This window comes from Vanacampus margaritifer, chromosome 1, assembly GCF_051991255.1.
Source record: "Vanacampus margaritifer isolate UIUO_Vmar chromosome 1, RoL_Vmar_1.0, whole genome shotgun sequence".
Lineage (NCBI taxonomy): Eukaryota > Metazoa > Chordata > Actinopteri > Syngnathiformes > Syngnathidae > Vanacampus > Vanacampus margaritifer.
Window position 1 is genome coordinate 10559033 of NC_135432.1, and position 21362 is coordinate 10580394.

A 21362-nucleotide genomic window follows, 5' to 3' on the forward strand; every position below is an offset into this window, starting at 1 on the left:
CGCATCACTCAAAATTAGGACGCGACGAAATGCTAGAGCTTGACGGAATTCCAAAGTCGTAGCAAGTTGTGCGTGCAAGAAGATATGAATTGAAGCAAACAGTAAATGAAGTATTTGCATGTGATTTTGCGGCGCACTAGAGAAAATCACGTGTAGGCCAGCGGGAATTTTGGGAAACAATCTAATTTTACCTAATTGGTTTAAAGATTATTTACAATCACATGTGTTCATTTATCTTTGCCATGGTGACATATAGTGACAACAACAACAGTTAAATGCCCATTGTAAAGGGTGTGTTAGAAAATAAATACAAAAAAAAAAAAAATCGAAGGTACGTTAGCTGCATCACAGCCATGGTAACGCGCTTGAGATAGGAAAAGACACTGAGACAGGTGAATCACGGTGTAGTTTGAGCTTGTCCAGAGAGTGTGGAAGGCATTGTGAATATGAGCATGAAGCAGCCACAAAATATCCTACCGCAACTCTCGCCTCTTCTCTCGCACTGATCAGCCCCGCTCTCCCCAAGTCATGTGTCGTTGTGTCCTTGGGCAAGACACTTCACAAACATTTGCCTCCAGTGTTAATCACACTGGTGTGCGGAGGGTGCGAATGTTTGGTGGTGGTCGGAGGGGCTGTAGGCCCACACTGGCAGACACGCTTTCGTCAGCCTGCCCAGGGCAGCTGTGGCTACATAAGTAGCTTACCGCCAACACAGTGTGAATGTGTGAGGTCATGAATAATGTATTCATTCCAATGTAAAGCATCTTTGAGTGTCTAGAAAAGCACTATATAAATCTGATGCATTATTATTATGCAGCCACGCTTGCAGTCTGCGAAAACTTGTCGTTTGGGTTTGAAAACTATCTTTGTGACAGCAGTCCTGCAACTTTTTGTCTCGTATTGTTTAGTGGTGAGCTTTTTATGCCTTGGCTCTTCCTAAAAGCACGGGCTGGGCTGCCATTCCTTTGCGCCTGCTTCACTCGGAGGCGCGCTCGCGCGCACGCACGCGGGGGGCTGAGAGGGACCGAGGAGGCAGCGGAAGCACGACTCGCCTTATCGCGTCACTCCGGCTTGAGGCGCGAAGCAGGAAGCAGCCTTTCCTCTCGGATTGTCGCCCCAGGAACCGACAGGCGGGCAATTTAGTCTCTGCTCAATGCGCCCCTCGGCCCAGAAGACGCGGAATCCGGCCAGAAGGAAGAATGCCTCCCCCGATGGAGATCGCTCTCGTGCTCCTCGGCGTGCTCGCCTTGGGAGCGCGGCGGGTCGGCGTCGGCGCGCTGCGCGTCCAGCAGCACTTCTCCTCTCCGAACCGCACCAATAATTTCGCGGTGGACCCGGCGTCCGGGAAGGTGTACGTGGCCACCGTCAACAGCCTGTACCAGCTCAACGCGAGCCTCGGCGTGGAGGCGCACCAGCGGACGGGGCCGGTGGAGGACAACCTGTTGTGCCACGCGCCGCAGCTTCCTCAGGCTCCGTGCCAGCATCCCAAGTCGCCGACGGACAACCACAACAAGCTGCTGGAGCTGGACAGCGAGCAGGGCGTCGCGCTGGCCTGCGGCTCCGTGTACCAGGGCTTCTGCGAGCTCCGGAGGATGAGCAACATCTCGCAGATCGCGGTGGAGTTCCCGGCCGCGGGCGAGAAGACCGTCTTCCCCAGCATGCTCAACATCGCCGCCAACCACCCCGACGCGTCCACCGTGGGTCTGGTGCTGCGGGGGGGCGGGGGCGACACCCGGCTGCTCGTCGGGGCCACCTACACCGGCGCCGGCACGCAGTATTTCCCCCGGAACCACAGCAAGGAGGACCTGCGCTTCGAGAACACCCCGGAAATCGCCATCCGCTCCTTTGATGTCCGCGACCTGAGCCGACTTTTCACCTACGACATCAACCCGTCCGAGGACAACGTGTTCAAGATCAAGCAGGAGGCCAAGGCCAAAAACAAGCTCAACTTCGTGCGCGCCTTCAAGCACAAGACCTACTCCTACATCGCCTTCAACAACGACGCCAAGACGGGCCACAAGGAGAGCCAGCCCAACAGCGTCCTGGCCAGGATCTGCGTGGACACCGGCGGCCCAAAGTCCGGCGGGCCCGAGAGCAGGAAGCTGACCGAGTCCTACATCCAGCTGCCCCTTCAGTGCGGACGCAACGGCGACATTTACAACCGCCTGCTGTCCGTCTACCCGGCTGACGTCCGAGCGGGGGACGACCCCGCGGAGGCCTTCCTCTTTGGGGTCTTCTCCAAGGGGGACAGGAAGTCGGCGCTGTGCGCCTACAAGTTCGGCGACATCGAGGAGGAGATCCGTCGAGGCCGCAGGAACTGCTCCAACTCGCCCAGCAGTGACGTGCAGGTGCTGGACAGCGTCATCCAGGGCTCCGGGGCGGCCTGCGTCCACAAGTGGAACCTGGTGGTAAGAGCGCTTTCTTTCTTTCTTTCTTTCTTTCTTTCTTTCTTTCTTTCTTTCTTTCTTTCTTTCTTTCTTTCTTTCTTTCTTTCTTTCTTTCTTTCTTTCTTTCTTTCTTTCTTTCTTTCTTTCTTTCTCCCCCCCCCCCACCCTCTCTCTCAACCCGACTCAACTCTTCTCTTGCTGGCTTGCTGGCTTCAAACTTCCAAAAGTTAAAAAACAAACAAAAAACTTTCAGTTTTCAGGGTAAAGGAGTTTGCCAGCTCAGCCGCCACACGAATGATGATATTTATCTATATGGTTGGGCTGACATCCCATTAGGAAATGCTAGAATAGTGGCACATTTGGATTTGGAGGCGAGACCCAGCCACACCAATACACTTGAATAATATGCCACCAGGGTTTTAAAATTAAAACGACTCATCATTTCATAGCTGTGGCTATACCAAGCAGAGTGTGGTGAGTCTCTGTCACCAAACTACATGAGTTTGGTCAATTAGATGGTGCAAGATCATGCCAAGAGCCTCGGAAATACCCACCTGTCACCTTCATTCGAACCCATTTCCTCTTTTTGTATTTTTAGAATATCTTCCTCAACAGTCACGTTATGTTGCTTGTGCTTCACTAAAAAGTCATACGTGACTAAATGTGGCACGGTAAAAAGTTTCTCCCGACAAGAACAAGTCACTGTGACTGTCATGTGTCCTTTTTTCATTCTTCTTTCTCTTCTCCTTCATGAAAACTCTCTTCAGCCAACTACTGAATTGCATTTTGGTGTTCCCGCTTGCTTTCCCTACAAAGCGAACGCATTTGACGACATTTTGAGTTTGAAAGTGAGCTTGCTTGCGCCTCGTGAAATTTGCTGTCCGCCCTGACGTCGCTTTGCCTTCAAGAAGCAGACAAGACGTCATTTTGTGCCAACGCATGTTGGTATCATGAGCGCTTCTCTCTCTTCCCGCGTCACAAACCGCCACAGCCGAGGTACGGCAAGGCTGCCTTGAGCCGCTTTTCCCGTCCCAACAGCTCGCCGCCCTCTCGGCGAAACATGAGGACAGCAAATGGTCATTAATTTGTGCTTGTATTGTCGCCTCCTGGAGTTTTACGGCACCGCAGAAATGGTAGCGAATAAAGACTTGCATTGTGTCCCTCCCACACAAATTCAGATCCGATCTTGTGTTTCTAAATGCACGATGTGGTCTTGATTTTGTTTCTCTGTGTGACCCGAGAGCATGATCACATGATGGGGAGTACAAACACAACACACGAGAAAAATGAAAATGCAAAACAAACGCAACCAAAGAAGCCGCTACTGTGCGTACGTGCAAATTCTTCCGATTGCCTGCTTGAAAGTTGGACAGCCTCTTCGTATTTGCAGTCAACACTAATTGCTGGAATCCAGCTTGAATGGTTTTGCGATGTCAGCCAATCTTCAGCCGTTCAATTGGGCAGGATCCTTCCCAAATAAATACACCAATCGTCAAATAGATCAAATGAATAAGTCAATCTTGGACCTTGCCGATCGATCAAGCGCCGTTAATTTTCAAAGGCGTGGCGGGGGCGGTCACACGAGACGTTGAGCTTGTGTTGCCGGAACCGCATAAAAAAAAAAAAAAGCTGTTCGTGTTCATCACACCCGAACTGTGGCATCTTTGGATGAATTTGAAGATGGAACAAAGCCTGAGTGTCTTTGACATGCGAGTCAAATGACTGCAAATCGGCAATTCCTCATGCATACCAAATGCAATATTTCCCCGGAAGGACATTTCATGGCAAGTTGTGCTTATCACCCCTGTTTGCTCTTTCTGTACATGTCACTAGTGTGCATAGGGAACATTTTGCCCAAAGAAATCAATATAGGAAATTGTGATTGATTGTCATTGTGACACATCTCGAAATTTTGGCCCATACGAGTTTATTGGTGGATATTCTGAAGTGAAACTTGTCAGCCAATGGGAGAAGAGCTTTCCCAAGCAGCAGAGCAAAGCAAAAGGTAGGACAAATATGTTGAGAAAAATCAAGTTGTACTGTTTTACTGACTTTTGAAGATTTTTGTTGACCGGATTTCTCTGTCAATATCCCCCCAAAATGATGTTTTTTTTTTCCCCACACAAAAACTTTTTCTCAAAGCCGTCGTCCAATTTTCCAAATTTTTGTACTCTGATTGAAGTGGCCGATCCGACCTCACTCCGCATTCTGACAGACTGCCATTTTGTGGAAAATCTTGTCACGTTGCCAATCCCTGTGATTGGCTAAGCAGGGAATGACGAATGATTGTGGACACTTCCTGCTCACCCGGACAATCACTACAAAAGGGATTTGGATTTGACGTGCGCATTCTATCTCAAGAACAGGTCCGAATTTCAGCGTTTGGTTTTAAGTGACCTTCCCCTTGTTAGATATTATTAACATTTAAATTCTTTATTTTCATATATTAACCATTGTTATACATTATTAACTTCTTAATTCTTTATATTAACCATGTTGAAAGGTTTTATAGACGTGTAAAGCAAGTAGTGTTGAACTCAGTATAATTTGACCTTAAGCTGGGACATATTATTTGGTCTAGAAGTTCCTTCTCTGTGGGAAAACACATTTGGTCCTTGAGAACAGAATCTGTTTCGAACATGCACCCCTGACTCTGTTTTCACCATCGCTCATGGAAAAGTACCCAGAGAGTATTTTTTGTCTACAAATGGAAGAGAGGCGGTCGGTTTTAACTATAAGAAGCCATTTTACATGCGGAAGAGACACATTCGGCGCTCTGAATTCCACCTGTTAAGTGATGAATTGGAGTCTGTTACGATGTCCAGAGATCTCTGTTAGATTAAAATCATTTTTGCAAAGGTGTTTTTCCTTACATTAAATCTGTCTTCAAGTTTTGGAACACGCAAAGACGACAAATAATTTTATTCCTCTTCACCCTCCACAGGCCCTTGACCCGTTTGCCGGAAGGTCACACAGCCTGCTCATGACCTTCTGTCATCTCATTCTCTGGGCGAGAGACAGACAACTTGGCTTGTGTGGCACCGATGACGAATGTTGTCGAGTTGATGACGAAAGTTGCTCCTAACTTATGACAATCATTTGAAATCCTGCCAAGCGCCGCAGACATCACATGATCGGGTTGTTTTTGCGCTGTGCAGCGTGAAGGCCGGCACCGAGGGACAAGCGCCATAATTTACGAGACGCCAGATGAAGCCGCCGGCTAGATAGGCCTGTGGGAAAGCACTCTGCAAATATCCCGACTTTTTTTTTTAGCCTTGACATTTTCAAAATATTTATTAAATTCCCCTTAGATGCGGCGCTCATTCTAGCGTGCTCCTGATGGTTGATCACTGTCTGCTTAGCATGTGACAAAAGTGGAGTGTGATGAGTCTTTGAACTCATCTTGAAGCGCTTTTGAAGCCCGAACAGCTCGTTGTGATCTGGCCTATCAGCTCTTGTTTTACTCTTTCACTTTCATCGCTTTTTACGCTTCTCAAGTCGCTACAACCCGGTAGTCTTCATTTTGCGTGCGTTTGTGCGTTGCAGCTGCAGCCGGAGCAGCTGGACTGCGGCGCGGCCCACCTGCAGCACCCTCTGGCACTGCAGAAACCCCTGAGGGCGCTTCCTTTGTTGCAGTACAGCGGCCTGAGCTCTGTGGCGGTGGACGACGTGCTCAACCACACCGTGCTCTTCCTGGGAACCTCCAACGGACGGCTTCGAAAGGTAAGACGTCTTGTCGCGCCATGTCACACGATTCGAAGAGGTCGGCGACCTTTTCCAAAGCAAGCAAACGGTTATCAGTTTGATACACACTTCTGAAATGACGAATGAACCAATTGCCTTCTGTTAGCTTCTCATAAGAATTATCAACAATGATGTGGCAAGGATGGAAACAGACAAATATCAACATGTGGTCCCTTTTTAAATTATTATTATTTTTCAATATCTGCAAATGTTTGCACTTTGAATTGACCTGCATAGGAACTGTCAATGTCCCGTGACTTGTGCGCTATATTTAGAGCAGGCCCTCGGGCTACTCACAGGGCAACCCCGGTACCTGTGGGCAAAAGGATGTACATGCCAGTAGTAGTAGTAATAATTATAATTATAAATCACTTCACTTTCCTTTCTTTTCTTTGGTCCTTCCTCGGGTCTCCTGACGGCCTCACGACTCTGGCTGGAAGTGTTCGGTTTAGGTGAACGGTATGGGATTTTTTTTTCAATAGGTTTTAGGTGAACTAATGAATACACACTCACTCGCACGCACACACACACGTACACATACTCACCCACATACAAAATTTAAAAAAATAATTAAAAAAAAGAGAACAATGATGATGACATGTCAAATCGGTAAAATTACCGAATGAACAATACTGAGCTCTCCAGAAAAAAAAGTAATAATTATAATAGTAATAATAACAATAATAAAGATGATCTCAATCTCATCATGTGATTTTCTTCTGATCAGTATTGACCGAAAAAGATTGGATGTGTAAAATTCTAAATTTCTAAAGTCAAGAATAAAATATTTGATTTGTCTCCTTGATTTGAACCACTGCTGCTTTAAAGGATCTTTTACCCGCGACTGCCACCTCTGGCCCAAAGCGTAACTGCAGCATCTGCGTCAGGCTCGTACGTGCGCGATCTAAAAACGACAGCAGCCGCAGTTGACAGACGAAGGCATGACTTCAAATGAGGTTGGAAAAACTCCGCCAGAGTAAATCAGTCAGGGCTCTTCGTACTCATCTGGGCTTTGGTGGAGCATGCGTGATGTAGAAAAAGCTTTAATGTTACCTTTTCAAACGGCACAACGCATCTTTAAAGTTTTTAGAAAAAGCTATCATGTTGGAATAGCTTTATTAAAAATAAAAATAAAAGATAATTGAGTCAATCTTTTTTTAAATTTTATTTTTTATCTTTTGCCGAGTTATCAGATCGAACTTTCCATTGACAGATACTCAAAATCAAGTGACATGGACTTGGGAATCAGTTCCAGAAAAATGTGATGATAATAATAATAATAATCTTAGCATAGTGTATGTGCATCCAACAAGAATGAATGTCTCATCTTAATCTCTCTCAATTCAGTCTAGTCAGTCATGAGGCCGTTTTATTGTGACGGCCTCGAACGTGTGGAGAAAAAAAAAAACGACAGCAACAACAGCAGCAAAAGTTCACAACCAATGAAGAGCGTCCCTTAATTTTGTGTCAAGCGCATTCCTCGCCACCCCCGACTGCTAGCGCCACAGGCGGCTCCTCGGCTGCGGAGGGGAAAAGCGACACGAGCGCCCTTCAAGTGCTTCGTGACCTTTTGCATTCAAAAGCAACTCACAAGTTTTGCGACATGAAACGCATGCTTGAGCCGAGCGGGAATAAACACTTTTACGGACTACGATTACGATCTGTATGCTTGTAATCTCAGATTACATCGCATGGGTCAGGGGGCATTGGAGGATCAAAGGTTTTTGGGTGCCGAGGAAAGATTCTTGCTTGATCTTGATCAATAATATTTGCTTGACGATTCTTTGCATAACATTTGCATAATTGTCCTTTTTCAGTGGCGTCCATGTTGCGTTCATTTATAGGAAACTGCAAATGGCCAATTACTGACTGAAAAAAAAATTATTTATTTACGTGATGATGTCACAATCACATCAGAGCTTTTAAGTGGCCCCGCAGCAGCAGGAGGGGTCAAAGGTTAATTAGGTTTGTTTGCTTAGGAGGCACAGTCTGCACGTCCTCACGATGCCACAGAATCATTGATTGCAAATTGTTTTTTAGGGACCCTCAGGGGTCCCCAGACGCCAGTTGGAGGTCCCTCGTTCTGTTTGATGTGCTTTTTGATTTGTTAGCATTGCGGGCCAAGTCCGCACCGAACTCAGCCAAGCGCACTTGAAGGCGATTCCACACAAAAAAATGAGAGCTCGCAGTGCTCCAAGATGAAGACACAGAAAGGGTCGATAGCTGATCAGTAGAGTGATGCGACATTGTGATTTCCCAGGAATGATGTAGAAATGAAATCAAGTGTTGCATATTGACGGTTTCCGACCTCGTGGATGATTATTGTTAGAAATCATCAACATCATCATCATCATCAGTCTTCTCATAGTGGATATCATTCATGATCAATAACTCTTTGACTGCCAGACGTTTTCAGAAAAGGGATGCCGTGGGTGCCAGCCGATTTTAAGCATTTTGACTGATCTTTCAAAGTCCACAGAAAATGATGTGTTTGGACTATGGAAACACACATGCTACCAAATGAAAGATTGGACTCTCATCTTTCATCAGAAAAAAAAGTTTGTTTCTACCTTATTCCGTTTTTCAGTAATCAACAATAGAAAATGGTTAGTTTCACCTCTGTTTTGAAAAAACGTATTTTAACGTCTTTGGCACTCCTCCATAGGATTTTACTAAACGTTATTTAACGTTTTTGGCAGTCAAAGAGATAATGATTATAAAATATCACTAAAGGTCACATAAGCAAATGGGTCATTTCACAAATCTCCGCCGTCACATTCCAAAAGGTCGCTGACCTCTGCTCTAATGACTAAAGGAGCGAGTGAAGGGGCGTGTCTCTACACTTTTGTCACTGTGGTGTCGCTCTGTCGTCGTGGCGAGTGTGTGTGCGTGTGCCCCGAGGACAGCGAGTGGCGGGCTCTTGCCGAGCTTAATGGTGCTGTTAGCGGCCATAATGTGATTGTGGCTGCGACTTTGGCTCAGACCAAACACAGTCGGGCGGGCGGAGGGGGGGGGGGGGGGCTGGGGGCTACCGTCGTTGGCGCAGATTAAGTTAGGACGGCTCTTGGCTGCGTTTGGAGAGAGCTCGCGCGCAAGTCATTTGGAATTACAAGCTTTTTGCTTTTTTTTTTGATCAAGTCAGGTCATTTCACCTGTGATCTGCTTTTAAACATGCCCTACCTACTAACCCGCTAACTCTACACACACGCACATTGTTTGTGATGCTTTTGATAAACAAGCAGACTTTATCTTGAAGCCTGCCTCTCTTGTGCTCTTGATGGAAGACAACTGAGCACTCGGTAGCTGAATGCTTGGGCCACATACTGTACACACACACACACAACAGAATCTTCTTCTTCTTCTTCTTAAATGTCAAATTTTTTTCAAAATCAAATCTTCTTCTTCTTCTTCTTGGCTGGTTAAAGTGATGAAACCGCATAACTGCATAATAGGGGTGTAATGGCACGCCAAAAATGACCGTTGGTAAATACTCTTCTTCTTCTTCTTCTGATGTAAAAGCATTGTATTTTTTTTATCTATTTATTTAATTGCTCTTGCCGAGCTTTGTGTTATGAAAATAATGTAAATAAGAGCGGCAAATAAATGTCATTTTTCAAAATCAAATCAAATCTTCCTTTTCTTCTTCTTTTTTTATTTATGGTTTTAACCACAAGGGCCAGATCAGGAGAGAAAGCCGTGTTTTAAACTTTGTTTTGAGCCAGGCCAAGATGGGTGTGTGGTTGTCCCGTAAAAGGAAAGTTGACGATGGGGCAGAAGTCGATCCCACGGTTTTGTGTAAAAAGTTGATAAAGTCCAGACTCTTTATTGATTTTAATTTTTACAAGAGAGGAGGAGATCTGGAGAGTTTTTGTGACATGTGGACTGTTAACGGGGCACTGTGCGATGTGAATGAAGAGGTGCTGTGTTTTAGTGATGTTCTGCTGTGAAAGCATTTTATTTTTTTGTCTATTTATTGAATTGTTCTTTGCCGACCTGTGTGTTTAGGAAAATAATGTAAATAAGAGCGTCAAATAAATGTATTTTTTCAAAATCAAATCAAAATCCTCTTTATTTATTTTTTTTTTACAAGAGAGCAGGAGATTTGGATAGTTTTTGTGAGATGTGGACTGTTAACGGGGCGCTGAGCGACGTGAATGAGGAGGCGCTATGTTTTAGTGATGTTTTGATGTAAAAACTTTTTTTATCTATTTATTTAATTGCTCTTGCCGAGCTGTGTGTTATGAAAATAATGTAAATAAGAGCGGCAAATAAATGTATTTTTTTCAAAATCAAAATCAAATCTTCTTGGCTGCTTAAAGTGGTGAAACCGCATAACTGCATAATAGGGGTGTAATGGTACGCCAAAAATGACCGTTGGTAAATACTCTTCTTCTTCTTCCTTATCTTTTTCTTATTATTATTATTATTATTATTATTATTTTTCTCCTTCTTCTTCTTCAAAATCAAATCAAAATCTTCTTCTTGGCTGCTTAAAGTGGTGAAAACGCATAACTGCATAATAGGGGTGTAATGGTACGCCAAAAATCACCGTTGGTAAATACGCTTCTTCTTCTTCCTTTTTTTTGTCTATTTATTGAATTGTTCTTTGCCGACCTGTGTGTTTAGGAAAATAATGTAAATAAGAGCGGCAAATAAATGTATTTTTTCAAAATCAAAAATTTTTTCAAAATCTTTTTCTTCTTCTTCTTCTTCTTCTTATTATTATTTTTCTCCTTCTTCTTCTTCAAAATCAAATCAAAATCTTCTTCTTGGCTGCTTAAAGTGGTGAAAGCGCATAACTGCATAATAGGGGTGTAATGGTACGCCAAAAATCACCGTTGGTAAATACTCTTCTTCTTCTTCCTTATCTTTTTCTTCTTATTATTATTATTGTTTTTCTCCTTCTTCTTCTTCAAAATCAAATCAAAATCTTCTTCTTGGCTGCTTAAAGTGGTGAAACCGCATAACTGCATAATAGGGGTGTAATGGTACGCCAAAAAAATCACCGTTGGTTAATACTCTTCTTCTTCCTCTTCTTCTTCCTCTTTATTGATTTTAGTTTTTACAAGAGAGCAGGAGATTTGGATAGTTTTTGTGAGATGTGGACTGTTAACGGGGCGCTGAGCGACGTGAATGAGGAGGCGCTATGTTTTAGTGATGTTTTGATGTAAAAGCTTTTTTTATTTTTTTATCTATTTATTTAATTGCTCTTGCCGAGCTGTGTCTTATGAAAATAATGTAAATAAGAGCGGCAAATAAATGTATTTTTTTCAAAATCAAAATCAAATCTTCTTGGCTGTAATGGTACGCCAAAAATGACCGTTGGTAAATACTCTTCTTCTTCTTCCTTATCTTTTTCTTCTTCTTCTTCTTCTTATTATTATTATTTTTCTCCTTCTTCTTCTTCAAAATCAAATCAAAATCTTCTTCTTGGCTGCTTAAAGTGGTGAAACCGCATAACTGCATAATAGGGGTGTAATGGTACGCCAAAAATCACCGTTGGTAAATACGCTTCTTCTTCTTCCTTATTTTTGTCTATTTATTGAATTGTTCTTTGCCGACCTGTGTGTTTAGGAAAATAATGTAAATAAGAGCGGCAAATAAATGTATTTTTTCAAAATCAAAAATTTTTTCAAAATCTTTTTCTTCTTCTTCTTATTATTATTATTATTATTTTTCTCCTTCTTCTTCTTCAAAATCAAATCAAAATCTTCTTCTTGGCTGCTTAAAGTGGTGAAACCGCATAACTGCATAATAGGGGTGTAATGGTACGCCAAAAAAATCACCGTTGGTTAATACTCTTCTTCTTCCTCTTCTTCTTCCTCTTTATTGATTTTAGTTTTTACAAGAGAGCAGGAGATTTGGATAGTTTTTGTGAGATGTGGACTGTTAACGGGGGCGCTGAGCGACGTGAATGAGGAGGCGCTATGTTTTAGTGATGTTTTGATGTAAAAGCTTTTTTTATTTTTTTATCTATTTATTTAATTGCTCTTGCCGAGCTCTGTGTTATGAAAAGAATGTAAATAAGTGCGGCAACTAAATGTCATTTTTTCAAAATCAAATCTTCTTCCCCAGAGCTCAAGATATACGGGGCATTGTGTGCAAATAAAATAGTAATTGGTAGCCACAATCCACTCATTTCTAAGGTACTGTAGACTAAATAACATCAGCTTGAAATACAAAGTGATGGTTTGACGACTTGGACAAATGGAGCACACCGTTATGGAAAGCCCTTTGAGCATGAACTTGGTTTTCTTGATATCCAGCTTGAAGTCCCCGTTTTAGTACGGGCTGTGCTCACAACTTCTATAGCCTCCTGTATGGCAGGTATGACCAAGCACAAAGCAAAAACATGAAACTATTTGGAATACCAAGAAAAAAAAGACATTGTACTGACTGGACTATTTCATGAACACAAATGAGCATTTTGCCATCTTATCGTATCTCCATTGTGGCTACAATCGAATTGATTTGTCACCATGTCAGTGCGGCTTCTTGTCCAGGTGTGTGGCCTGTTGTTGACTCACTGCATCACCCTGTTGCTATGGACTCACTCAATGTTTGCTGAACACATGGAACAGGTGACGAGACACAAACAGGTTGGCAAGGGTAAAAAAAAACAAAAAAAACATTTGGGAGATAAAACCTCCTATCCAAGCTTAAGCATCTTTTTGCCCGGGTTTTATATTTGTATGTTTGTGGCTGGGGGGAGGGGGGGGTGCAGGAGAGGAAGCGAGAGCGAGCAAAAGGAAGTGCGTCGTTGAGTTTGTGTGTCCATCAGGACGTCTGCAGTCTGTTGCAAGAGGCTCCAAATTGGAGCAAGACGAGTTTCCATCGTCTGCATGACAGGAAGTCGCACTCAGCACACTTTGTTTTCCTCAGCTGCAGTGTGCGTGTGCGTGTAAGTATAGAACATGTGACCCCTTTTGCGGGAGGGCCAGCATGGAGACAAATGAGCGACCTGGATACAGATGATGCACACCACAAATATTGTGCGCAGACGTCGAGATGTTCCCAAGTCATCGATAGCAAGATTAATGAACACCTTGTTATTTTCAAGAAGTAAACTCAAGGTTCTTTTTGAAAACGTTATTTCCTCCATCATTGCGTTTGTGGAAGATGTTTTCTCAAAGATTTGTCCAAAACGCTTGCTTGGCTTGTCTTTCAGTCATTTAGCAAAAGCTAATGGCTAGCATGCTAGCCAACTTTCCAGTATCTGTGCCAATGATTAAGGCTTTGTTTGCTCGTGGCTGTTGTGAAAAGGTCTGATGTTGTAATACTTAATTTTTATATTTTGGGCCACCTGCTCACCCCACACGTTGTGCCGTACAATTGTGATGTCATTGTTAACTCTTTGACTGCCAAAAACGTTAAATAACGTTTAGTAAAATCCTATGGAGGAGTGCCAAAGACGTTAAAAGACGTTTGTTTCAAAACATAGGTGAAACTAACCATTTTCTATTGTTGATTACTCAAAAACGGAATAAGGTAGAAACAAACTTTTTTTTCTGATGAAAGATGAGAGTCCAATCTTTCATCTGGTAGTATGTGTGTTTCCATAGTCCAAACACATCATTTTCTGTGGACCTTGAAAGATCAGTCAAAAGATCAGTCAAAATGCTTAAATCGGCTGGCACCCGCGGGATCCCTTTTCTGAAAATGTCTGGCAGTCAAAGAGTTAAAAGACCCTCGTGAGGAGCGGCAGGTCTTTCGTTCATTTCGTAACCCTGCCACAATTCTGTTTCACAGGTGACCCTCACGCCAAACATGACGTCGGCCAGTCAGCGGACGCTGAAGCTGCCTGCCAGCGAATCCGTCCACCACGTCATGACCTTTGACCCCAATGACAGGACCTACCTTTATGTCATGACCTCCCACCATGTAAGAGAACGGCTGCCGTTATTTGATTATTGTCATTCATCAGTCCTCTGTGTGCCTTTGCGTACCACACATTGCTCCCAGATGGCGGGTTCAAGTGGTGAAACCGCATATTTGCATAATAGCGGTGTAATGGTACGCCAAAAATGACCGTTGGTGAATACTGTATATACCTCCTGGTTCTGTACAGTAAGGGAGCATTCGCACCAGAGTCCCGCAGGGTACAAATTGCTCATCAGCTTAACTTTTTCTGTTCATTTTCATTCATTCACGAAGGGCCATTTGAGTGCAAGAACTCTTTTCCAATCAATCACGAATCATGAAAAGTACGTAAACATGTAAATGCGAGGCGTCAACAGAAATGACAAAACCGCCATTTCAAATAGAAGTAGCCAATCTGCTGGAGCTGTGACAAGAAGACGGTTCAATTTGAATGGTGCGATTTTTCCAAGCTCGGTCGTAACATTTGAGATTTCAAGAGCCGAGCGGTCACGAGCACGTGCATAGTAACCGAATAATATCACGAAAAGCACCTTTGTTAGGTTTGCGGGGAGATTGTGAAGAAAGGCCCCCCGTGAAGAAACTCTTCCTCCCAATCCGCCATTGTGCTACACTTGACAGTGATGCCTCATAAAAACATCAGCAGTCATCAATCGAATGGCAACATCATCGACTGGAGTGCTTTTCATATTGGGGGAAGCCATCCATGCACATCAATGAAATAACAACACGTAGCTTGTACGACCTTCTCCCTTCAATAGTGAGGAAGACTTCAGATTTATTTCTGTAAAAGATTGCCAGGAAGCGTTTCAGTCTGTTGAAAAGTTCTGTTCCATGTGTTTGAAAAGAAAAATGGTCCCCATCAACGCACATGTTCACTCAAAACACAAAACACTTTCCAAAGGACTGACATGAACAAACATTTGATTCTTCTTATTTGCATCGAGTGGAATTTGAAGAAGTCATCTTTCAAAGCCTGACTGCTATTTTAACGTTTCAAATGCAACATTCTGTTGCAATTCAGTCCAGACAAGCGTTGTTTGTCTCAGAGGAAGTCAATGTGAAGCCCAGCAGGTCGCAAGAAAAATATTACCAAATGATGTTGTTGACAGCAAAATGGATTAATTGCGCCATCTTGCCCCAAAATCATCACCACTTGCACAAAATACATCCAATCCAATACAACGTTCTGTCAAATATTTATAACAGCGCTTCTGCTAACGTTTGATTTGAGACTTTTCAGACAGGTGCTAATTCAACAAATTGAATGTTGTGGTTACACATAACAGTGGTTTACACCTGCACTGCATCAAACCTAGCGGTACGCATGTGACAACATTTTACCTGCTGTCAATGATCTGAGCTTTTTGACTTTTATCAGAATATTTGCCCAGGCCGTCGTATGAGTGATCATGACGTAGCGCCGGGAGCTGCAGTCGTTTCGTTTTTTTATTTTACTCTCTTCCAAGAGTAAATATTACTCTAAAACGGAGTCCATTTGGTCCAACTCTAAATAGAGTCAAATCTACTGAATCGGTGGCTTGAATTTGCGGCTTTGTGCTTTATGCTCGAGCAGATGCTGCGGGTCAAAGTGGCTCAATGTGACCAGTGGGCCAGCTGCGGCGACTGTTTGGGAGCGGGCGACGCCCACTGTGGATGGTGCACTTTGGAGAATAGGTAAGAGCACACCCAACCATGGACGCTCTCCTAGACCTGCTAGTCTTCCCATAATCAATCAAATCTTGTCAACCTTGATTGAGCCAAGGGATCTTTTACATTAAAAAAATGTCACGGCACAGAAAAGTAGTACAAAAACACTTAACACACTTTGACTGCCAAATATTATCCAAAAAAGAACCCCGGCAATGCCAGCCGATTTCAAGTATTTTAACTCATTTTTCAAGGATATTGTGTGTTTTAACCATATATACATGCTGGGTACCAAATGGAAAATCGCGTTCCATTCTTTCATTAGAAAAAAAGGTATGTTTCTACCTTATTCCGTTTATAGTAATCATCATTTGAAAATATAATTTTAAATATAATTTGAGTGACATTGAGCGAAAAATTGAAAAGATAAGGAGAAAACGGGCTTTTTGTGAAAAGATACATTTTCTGCACAACAGTAACTTTGACACTAATATTTTTTGTTTAGTGACGCTCTGTGAATTCGATTTAATGTGACAAAGGCTTTGATCATTCACGTCATCCTTGAAAACGTTCTATTTCATCAGATTAGTCATGTTTCATTGTAATTCCATACACTGGGAGCCCATTGAAAAGAGATACGATGCTGCCATCTGCTGGCCATAGTTAGTGGCTGTTTTGTGATTTTACAACCCCAATGACAAGGCAGTGCTGCACAAGACGTTGCACTGCTCATTGAGAAAAAAAACAAAACGTAGTTGACGTCAATTGACGTTATTGGCGCCTTTCATTAGGATTTTAGCATACGTCATTAAACGTTTTTGGCTGTCAAAGAGTTAATGACGATCTCATGTCAGTTTAGCCAAAAATCCTTCAGTTAAACACTTAGCAATTCTTCTGCTGAATGGCAACAAGTTCAGTGCACCTTCTGCCATCTTGTCAAAGAGCTTAGATGGAAGAAAGAAGAAACTTGAGGTTTGCCGGCCATCGGGAGAGTCTTGTGTGTGTTTGTGCGTGAGTGAGCACGAGAGAAAGCGAGTTGCTTGCTTGATTAAAGCCAATCAGATGAGCTAGTGACTTTTGTGCGCTGCCACAGCGGAAGCGCGGAGGAGCTCAGTGTGCGTGCTCGTACCCGTGGTCAGCTCGACTGTCATCTCCTCTCCTTGTTTAGCGATCTGTCGGCCCTTTCTCGCTTCACTGCCTTCCTTTCACCCTTCGTGATTCTCTCTTTGTCTTTCTTTCTCACTGTGGCTCTCTGGCGCGTTCCTATTTTCCAGTAGGTTCAGTCATCCTCGTCTGTCGCCTCCCCCGCCCTCGTCATGCCCCCCCCCTCGCCTCCCCCGCCCTCGTCATGCACCCCCCCCCCCCTCTCCACAAAGGCGCGTTGATTGTGCTGATGGCGGTGGGAGGGAGAGCGCACACTGGCTCTTTTGACAAGGAAATGTCAAAGTGTGTGAGCCTGCGCGTGCGTGCGTGTCAGCGCGAGCGCGCGGCTGTCTGGCCGCTGATGTCATCAGTGTTCGTTTGATGTGCTCTTTGCACACTCTGCGAGGCCGGCCTCGGAGTGGGAGAGGTCTGTCCCGAGGGGGCTCGCCGGGCTCGGAGGAGCACCGAGAGGCAGTCGGCCCCAAATCCCGAGAAGCCGCCACCGTCTCGGTGGGGGTCCGCTTGATTTTCTGCACGGCTCCCGGCGGCTCCCGGCGTTGTTGACTGCAAAGGGAGAACTCGGCCCTTCATCACATATTTCGTGTTGGAGCACTTTGCAGAAAGCACTTCACTATCGTTATTGGAATCAAATTGTGCGTCATGTGCAGTCTTTGCAATGAACAAATCTGCGTGTGTGCGTGCGCGCGCATGTATGAGCTGATACAGTATGTTCCCCTGCTGTTTCACAGTCTCGGTGGCTTCCCACCTTATCTGAGGCGCGCACGCATAAGCAGGAGGCGACGAGTTTTCGCTGGTTTTATTTGAGCTGCATATGTTAAGTGTGTTTATTTGAAGAAGCTGCTTGGAATGCACGCTTGAGGATTTTTTTTGCTTAGCATGCGTGTCTTTTTGGACCTACCAGAAGCGGAACGGGCCCGTGAATGGATTCCGGATGTTTAAGTCACCATGCAGCTTGGCCAGTCTGCAACCCAAATCGCATGTTTGTTGATGTTCTGCATGTTGCTTTTCCCAAATCACATATTTGTTTTTGTCTTTCAAGATGAAAGCTCACGTTTGCGGAATGTTTTTTTAAGATCAAATTTGCGCTTTGCTTGACTCGTCAGTGGAAAATTGGAAAAGATGTTTGCCATTGGCCCTCACTTGGAGGATGCGTTGGTTTGTCTCTCTCAATAATGAAAAGAAAATGCATCTGCCGATGTGCATCCAGTTCCTTAAATGTTCCGCCCCTGACGGCAAAGTCTGCTATCTGGAAAGACAAGTCGAAAGTGTAAGAGAACTTGAAAACAGGGCAGAGGATGTAAACGAGGTCACGTCAACCGGACTGTGATGATGACAGTCGGGCACGAGGTGTGTTGGAGTGTGACTGTTGCTTTTGCGAAAAAAAAAAAAAAAAACAGCACTCAGAATTGTTGAGTTGATTCATGCGGAGGGGATTTTCGTGTGGCTTTCACATCCACTCAGAGCTATTTTTAGAACAGCGGCTGACCTCACGGCCGTTCTCAGCCCCTCGCTTCCAATGGGACGACGATCCTTACACAAATGCTAGCAGTCACACACACGCACACACTTGGCAACAACTGTGAAGGGGGGAGGGGAGGGGTGGGGGGGGCACAGCACTCATTATGTGGCATGTTGGGATGCAGTTAAATGGGGTCTCGTCCATGTGAGGTCACTTCGTCCTGCACCGCGCAGATGAAGTCAGCCAGCAGCAGCAGCAGCCGGCGAAGTTCATTAGTCAGCCACAAGTCAAAGTGCCTGCCGGCCCTTCGCACTTGATGAGCGCCTCGTCGTCTTTCTCGGTCCAACACGTTCATTAATGCCCGCACACACACACACACACACACACACTGCTAACACGTTTGGAGAAGCAGTGCGGGAGCTTTAAGGAGGCCGACGTTCCCCGGATTGTGTACTGGCAGTCAGTGGCGGTCTGTGCCCCTGGGATGGGTTACCATGGCGATGCATGTGACCCGCAGTCAAGGTTGTTGAGGCAAAGTGACAGGTGAGCTATGAGAAACGCAGGCGCGCGTGATGCGTTTATGACAGTCGGAATTTGGCCAATTGACCACTCTATCTCAATTCACAACTGCTTAAAGGCGCCCATGATGATGATGATGATGATGATGATGATGATGAACATCGGACAACTTACTCAACAGTGTGCTGTGCAGCCCAGTGAGAATGTGTGCCTTGGGCCATAGAATTCTAAGAGGGTATTTGATCATGTGAGCAGTGTTGACAGAATTACCCTTAAAAAGGAACTTAGTTACTTTACTGATAACTTATTTTTAAAAGTAACTTGGCTACTTTACTGATTGCTTAATTTTAAAAGTAACTAAGTTAGATTATAAGTTACTTTATTAGTTACGTTCAACAGACGCAGACAACACTGCTTAACCCAAAAATGACAGCTGATTTACCAAAGGTAATGTTTCATGATCGAGATTTTATTTAAAAAAAAAAAAAATAAATCAAGACATCCTTTTTGACATAATTATTTAAATATTGTTTTTATATTAATAAAATGAATATTTCTCGATTTCACTGAACATAAATTGTCTACTTGTTTTTATTTTAAAAAAATCTAGTCGTTCTACACTTCACTTAAATGCATTTATGCACAAATCTTTATTTGTAGTTAAGTGAATTCTTTCTTTTTTTAGCTCTACATTTTGAATTCCAAATGGTTTGAGAGATACCGCTGTACAAATGAAGTTCCAAAGTTTCATAAATCAGAGAATGATGGCACAGCACTCTGTTTTATGTCTTTTTGGTTTCTTTCAACCAAAAATGCGTTGGGGGGAAAAAAACAAATATTCAAGAAAAATATTATTGCTCAGTATTTATTGTTTTGATTTTCATTCTTGTTTACACTTCTTTGTATGACTGTAGTTTTTATGTATGAATCCCCTTTTTAGTGTATATAATCATTTTGGGTGTGTTTTTATCCTCTGTGAGTGTTTGTTCACATTAACGTTCAATAAAGCGTTCAAAAAAATGCTTTGCACTGGTTAAGAGGTACTTGGCTGAAAGAATATTTGACAACAGGCACATCCCTGAAAAAAGGATGAGAAGTGCTGGCCTTAATATTTTCATCTTCAGCTGTCACAAACTCAACATCGGGACGATACGTCCAGCTTGAATCCTCCCGTCACGATGAGATCGTTTCCTTTCATGACTTGAATGTTTCATAATGTGCAATTGTTTGTTGGTCAGTAAAAGGGTTGGTTTGACCTCCTTTCTTTTATTATTTGTTAACCAAGTGTTTTATTCTATGTGCAAACTGGCAACAATTTTGATACGGCTATTTTGGTCAATGACACTTGTCATCAATTTGCCAACTTTGTCTTGTTACAAAGTCACACACTTGATCCTTGAATATTAACTTTACTCAAATATGAGATCGTAACACCACATTAGATTACAAGTTACATGAAACGGTGGCGGTTACTGAGTAATGCGTTAGCGCCGTGACTGAACGTGACTTTTGGATGAATGTCTGTCTCCCGCCGTTTGCCAGGTGTAGCATCCAGAAGGAGTGTGCCCAGGGACTGTTGGCACGCGCGTGGATCACCATAGGCGACGGCCCTCACCAGTGTCCTTCCATGACCTTGACGCCGCCGGAGATCAGCATCGCCGCAGACATCAAGGTAGGCGCACGTTGGCTGACAGTCGGCGACTGCATGTCATGTGCGAGTATTATCAAATTGGGAAGATTATCATGGGAACAAAAGCTATTTAAAACTGCGCAAGCTGACACCTCATGCTGTGTATTAATAATCACAAAAGTTCAGGTCACTTCATATCAGACAGCGCTGGGTTTATTTGCTTTCTTTCTTTTATTGGCTGTGTGCATAATCAAGTGTAACGTCAGCATTTTTGACAAGTGAGAATTCTAATATTTTCTAATCCATCACATTGACATTGCTCAGCAATTGGGCAATTAGCGGCTGAGATGTGGCCTTTATAAAGGCGTGAAAATATTTAGCCGAGGGAATAATTGTTTCCAAATCCTTCCAACAGTGTTCAATGTCAGATGGTCGCCTGTCAGCGCAGGCTATTGTTGGAACATGACTTTAATATTTGAACTTTATTGCACCGCAGGATCCCATTTGTCACAATTGTACGCTTTCTGACAGCAGGCCTTCTAAACAAATCTATCGTGGGTGAAAATGATTAAACTTTGACCTCGTGACGCGAACGGCCCACTTGCGAATAATCAGATGAATGACGGCTAAGTTCCATTCAGTTGCTGTGGTCTCGACTTTGACACACTTGTGAACAGCAACACCTGCGCTTTGCTTTACGTAAGTCACACAAGGCCGACACACACGCGCACACAGACCATTTGGTCATGCTAACACTTGTACAACATAACAATCGAGGCTTCCATCTGAAACCTCCGACTTCAAACTACAATGTGGGAGACGAAATAAGAAATATTGAAATCTTAAATCCTTCTGTTTTATTCAAGACACCTGATTTACAATACCAAGGGCAGCCGTGGCCACGTGGTTAACTCATTCACTGCCATTGACG

General features: G+C 43.7%; 1 protein-coding gene across 1 annotated transcript in view; it reads left to right on the forward strand.

Moving 5' to 3' along the window:
• Positions 1–1010: 1010 nt before the first annotated feature.
• Positions 1011–21362, forward strand: part of plxnd1 (plexin D1) — an 89042-nt gene continuing 68690 nt past the window's right edge. The window contains exons 1-5 of the mRNA XM_077572064.1: positions 1011–2408; positions 5934–6110; positions 13881–14012; positions 15586–15686; positions 20344–20473. Coding sequence (XP_077428190.1) covers positions 1200–2408; positions 5934–6110; positions 13881–14012; positions 15586–15686; positions 20344–20473 — 1749 coding nt within the window. The 5' untranslated portion in view covers positions 1011–1199. The remainder of the gene's footprint in view (positions 2409–5933; positions 6111–13880; positions 14013–15585; positions 15687–20343; positions 20474–21362) is intronic.